The sequence below is a fragment of the Chiloscyllium plagiosum genome, chromosome 9, assembly GCF_004010195.1.
Source record: "Chiloscyllium plagiosum isolate BGI_BamShark_2017 chromosome 9, ASM401019v2, whole genome shotgun sequence".
Classification (NCBI taxonomy): Eukaryota; Metazoa; Chordata; class Chondrichthyes; order Orectolobiformes; family Hemiscylliidae; genus Chiloscyllium; species Chiloscyllium plagiosum.
The window spans coordinates 68,908,181-68,913,578 of record NC_057718.1 but is presented as its reverse complement, the minus strand read 5'-3'; the positions used below and the strand labels follow the sequence as shown (position 1 = coordinate 68,913,578).

General features: G+C 41.4%; 1 protein-coding gene across 1 annotated transcript in view; it reads right to left on the bottom strand.

Moving 5' to 3' along the window:
- The window catches only part of LOC122553185 (synaptojanin-2-like), a 203,395-nt gene that overhangs the window by 89,182 nt on the left and 108,815 nt on the right, over nt 1–5,398 (bottom strand). Inside the window, exon 7 of the mRNA XM_043696773.1 lies at nt 2,867–2,963. Coding sequence (XP_043552708.1) covers nt 2,867–2,963 — 97 coding nt within the window. The remainder of the gene's footprint in view (nt 1–2,866; nt 2,964–5,398) is intronic.

Genomic DNA, 5,398 nt, shown 5'->3' with positions numbered 1-5,398 from the left:
AGAGATGAGTTCGGTGGGGCAGGAGCAGGCTGAGACAATGGGTCGGCCGGGGCAGTCAGGTTTGTGGATTTTGGGCAGGAGGTAGAAACAGGCGGTGCGGGGTTGTGGGACTATGAGGTTGGAGGCGGTGGATGGGAGATCCCCTGAGGTGATGAGGTTATGGATGGTCTGGGAGATGATGGTTTGGTGGTGGGGGGTGAGGTCATGGTCAAGGGGGCAGTAGGAGGAGGTGTCCGTGAGCTGGCGTTTAGCCTCAGCGGTGTAAACGTCCGACCATTCCGGATGGAATGCTTTTCGTAGATTCAGTGTGAACTTGTTGAGTCGAATGGCCTGTTTCCACACTGTAGGGATTCTATGAAATTCTCAAATATCAATCTATCCTCGTTAACGGTTTATATTCTTCTCGCAACTTGCCTATCCACCAATTTTTATATCATCTGCAAATCTGGCTATTGTACATTTGCTTCCTTCCTCCAAGTCAATAATATGTTGTAAACAAATGCGGTCCCAACACGGATCTCTGTGGAACCCCACCTGGTCAGGGTCGAAAAGTGTGGCGCTGGAAAAGCACAGCCAGTCAGGCAGTATGCAAAGAGCAGAAGAGTCAACGTTTCGGGCATAAGCCCTTCATCAGGAATGGTTTACAGAGTGCCAAGCTAAAAAAACTCTATCCCCACTGATGTTTCCTGCCCATCAGCCAATTCTCCATCCATGCCTATACTGCCTCGAACACCCTATCACTCAACCTTTTGTGAGATATCTTGTTGAACACCTTCTGGAAGTCCAAATACAACATATGTATTGGTTCCCTTCAGTCAACTTTGGTTGAGACTTGCTTGAAAAATAATAATAAATTAGTCAGATATGATTTCCTTTTTATGAAGCTATGCTGACTCTGCTTGATTAATGATTTCCCAAATCTGCAGCTATCATTTCCTCCATAATAATTCCAACAATAGATGTTAGGCTAATCAGCCTACAGTTATGCACTTTTTCCCTTACTTTTCTCCTTTATTGAATTTAGGTGTCACATGACACTTTTCCAATCCTCAGGTATTTCTCCAAGATCCAAAGATTTCTAGAATGTAACAACAATGTATCCACTATCTCTGTGGCTACCTCTTTTCAGATCCTCGAGTGCAAGCCATCAGGGTCAGGACACTTACCTACCTTTAGCCCCATTAGTTTGTCTCATTACTATTTCTCAAGTGATGTTGAGAAAATAATTCCTCCCCTATGTTTTTATATTTACTGAGATGCTCCAAGTATTTTTTACCATATCAGATGAGTACAAAATATCCATTTTCTCATTCCCCAAAACTATTTCCCTAGATTCTAGCTCTAAAGGGCTTATGTTCATTTTGACCTTTTCTATTTCTTCTTATATATTTAAAGAAGCTCTTACTGTCAGTTTTTATATTCCTTGTTAATTTGGCCTCGTAGATTACTTTCTCTCTCCAAAGAGGAACATCTCGCCCTATAATCGGTAAAAAGAGTGTGAAAGGTGGTGTAACCTGCTCTTCAGCAACTTCCTGGTTAAATAAAATAAATCCCTGACACTCACTTTAAAATTAACAAGCAACAATTTATTCATCTAAATCTAACAGTGAATTAACTAAATTATTAACAGACAGAATAAAACCCTTCTAACTACTAAATATTCCCAAATAAGACAAGATTCTAATGGCATGCTGTTCCAATAAATACCAGTCCCACTCATATACGAAAAAATAGGATTTATTCTCTCACAATTACAGCTAGGTTGTGTGTCTTTCAGAACATTACGTGCCTTCTTCTGTTGATTCTTCTGTCAGTAACTCTTTCACCGTCATTGGTACTGTTATATTTTAGATGACGCTTTCTCGAAAGCATAGATGACTATGAGAGCTAATTTCTCTCTCTAGAATTGAGGGCTGTTAGCTCAGGCGATGGCAGTCAGCTCTGGGGTCTTTGTCTAATTGCCCCTCTCTTTTATACTCTTGATGACATATAGGATTGGTCCTATCTTGTCAAAACCATCAGATTTAAATTTAATAGGTGCTTGGTATGTAAGGGCCTAACTTAAGTTGATTGGCTAAATTTAAAACCTGTTACCTTAATGAAAACTGTTGCTTGGCCTGCTAACTGTATGGTTTTTCAATACAAATGTTTCAGTTCAAGTGCTCTCTGTTGCTGCAAACTTTAAAACTGTTTACAGACATCCAAGCACTGAAAAAACACCACCTTTTCAAAGAACCACATAATGTTCCCCCCACTTTTTACAATTTTAGAAATATCAAATTCTAACTTCCTCTTTCCCAATCTACAATTATTCTACCCAATGTTGCAACTTTTTTTAGACCTCTTTTGCTGAATTCTATTTTGTTTTCCTTCCTTCCATGCTTTTTCTTTCAAATTTAATCAACTTCTTTTATACTTAACTTCCTTGTTTAGCCACAAATGGGTCGCTCTCTCTTTAGGCTAGCTTAGTCATTGACTTGAAATGTTTAGTCTCTTTCTCTTTCCACAGTTGCTACCAAATCTGTTCCATATTATCTGAATATCCTGTTTTCATGGAATTTGTGTCTGTTCTATTTTGCTTTTATGTCAAGAACAATGTGCCTTTTTCAATTGGAACTCCCACACAACGGAATCGGGTCAAACCCATGACTTGAAGCCGAACGGCAGTTCACCAACCCTTCTTGGCAAATAATTTCATGCCGTATTTTTCCCTACCCAAATTTAAATTCAGGTTTAAATTCAATTCCCAAAAGTTATAGACCGTTGAGATTCTGCAGTAAGATAGTGACTAACTCACTAAACAATCCACATCTCTACAGTGCATACAAAATGTTTCAGACAAAGTTTTCACTGATGACATCCCTACCTTAAAAGCCCTGCTAAGAACCTCCTCTCCTCCTTTAATTCTTAGCAGGTTAACAATGACTTGACTCCCATACTGCTGTCTCAGCAAAATCAAATGCCTGCAAAATCACAGTCAATGCATTTTATTCACTTCATAGATGGCCAGGTGCAATGATTATGCACATATACTATACAAAAGTAAGCATTATAATCTAATATTCATTTTTCACATTTAAAAATACATAAAGTCATGTGTATCATAGATATAAATGTACATTATAAATACATTTTGTATAAATTTCAGCCGTCACACAATGGAAGCATTCCGAGTTTGGATATTATGGATTCAATGGAGAAAGTGAGGACTGCAGATGCTGGAGATCAGAGCTGAAAATGTGTTGCTGGAAAAGCACAGCAGGTCAGGCAGCATCCAAGAAACAGGAGAATCAGCGTTTCGGGCATAAGCCCTTCTTCAGGAATGATATCGATGTTTCGGGCATTCCTGAAGAAGGGCTTATACCCGAAACGTCGATTCTCCTGTTCCTTGGATGCTGCCTGACCTGCTGCGCTTTTCCAGCAACACATTTTCAGCTATTATGGATTCAATTCCAACCTCAGAACTTGAGCACAGAATCTAGTCTGACACTTCAGTGCAATACTGAGGAAATGCTGCACTATCACAGTAGTAATTTTCTACCTGAGATGTCAAACCAAGGTATCATCAGCCCTCTAAGGTTAGCATAAAATATCCCACTGCACTACTTGAATTAAGAGCAGTATACCAAAAGCAACTTAAACTAATTTGGAAGGGGAAAGAGAGCCAAGATGAAGCAGAGAGGAACAATATTAAAGGCAGAGAAACAATTGGCACGAGAATAAACAGTTGCTCAGAAATCTGAAGGAATCAGACAAAAGAGAAATGCAAGCAGAATATGGAAACATTAATCACAATATTAGGTTTATTGCTGCAATGGAAAAGAATAACCATAGATGAAGATACTTCAAGGACTGTGAGTAGATCTGGCATCATACCTTAAGAAGGATGCATTGGCCTTGGAAGGTGTACAACCTAGATTTATAAGGATGATGCCTGGACTTCAGGGGTTAAGTAATGAGGACAGATTATATAAATTAGGCTGTTTTCTCTGAAATTTAGAAGGTTAAAGGATAATCTGATTGAAGTCTTCAAAATAGTAACAGAAAAAGACAGAATAGACAAAGATAAATTATTTCACTGGTTGAAGATTCTGTAACACAGGGGCATAGTCCAAAAAGTAGGAAATTATCAGGAATGACGTGATGAAGCACTTCTACACACAAAGGATGACAGAGGTTTGGAATTCTCTTTCACAACCTGTTTTTAAGCGGCAGTGGCAGCAGCAACTCGAAGGGCGGCAGCTTGCACCAGGGGACTGCTGGGAGCAGTGAGTCATTGATTTGTGCTTTTAAAGTTGAAGTCAGAGAGCAGAGGTTTCTGGGAAAGGAGGGACTTCTTATTTTTATTTCTGTCCTGCTATATAAGTCGGTGTCTTCTCAACCCGAGACCCTACCTTTGCAGGGCCTCCCACCCAACCACCTCCTCTAACCTTAAAAACCAGGGACATATTAGGCAAGTGTCTCTTCTTTTATACTTCGTGACTAGGGGACTAGCAGGGATGGCAGTACAGGGAGAGCAATGTTCTTCCTGCAGGATGGTTGAGGTCAGGGATGCCAATAATGTCCCATCCAAGTACATCTGCAGGAAGTGCACCCAACTCTCGTTCCTCCAAGACCATGCTAGGGAACTGGAGCGGGAGCTGGATGAACTTCGGATCATTCGGGAGGCAGAGGTTGTGATAGACAGAAGTTACAGGGAAGTAGTTACTCTTGGGCAAGAGGAGAGTTGGGTGACTGTTCGAAGGGGGAAAAAACAGTCATTGGAGGGATCCCCTCTGGTCGTTCCCCTGAAAAACATGTATAACGTTTTGGATACTGTTGAGGGGGAACGACTTACCAGGAGTATGCAGTAGGGCCCAGGTCTCTGGCACAGAGCCATCCCTGTTGCACAGAAGGGAAGGAGGGAAAGGAGGAGAATGTTAGTCATTGGGGACTCAATAGGTAGAGGCTCAGATAGAAGGTTTGTAGGGAACGAACGAGACTCGCAGTTGGTGTGTTGCCTCCCAGGTGCAAGGGTCTGTGCCGTCTTGGATCATAACTTTGGGGTCCTGAAGGGAGAGGGTGAGCAGCCTCAAGTCGTTGTCCATGTAGGTACCAATGACATAGGTAGAAAGAGGGATAGGGATGTAAGGCAGGATTTCAGGGAGCTGGGGTGGAAGTTGAGAGCTAGAACAAACAGAGTTGTTTTCTCTGGATTATTACCCATGCCATGTGATAGCGAGGCAAGGAATAGGGAGAGATATCAGCTAAACATGTGGCTGAAAGGATGGGACAGGAGGGAGGGTTTCAGGTTTTTGGATAATTGGGGCTCATTCTGGGGAAGGTGGGACTTATACGAATAGGAGTCTTCACTTGAACCAGAGGGGTACTAATATCCTGGGTGGGAAATTTGCTGGTG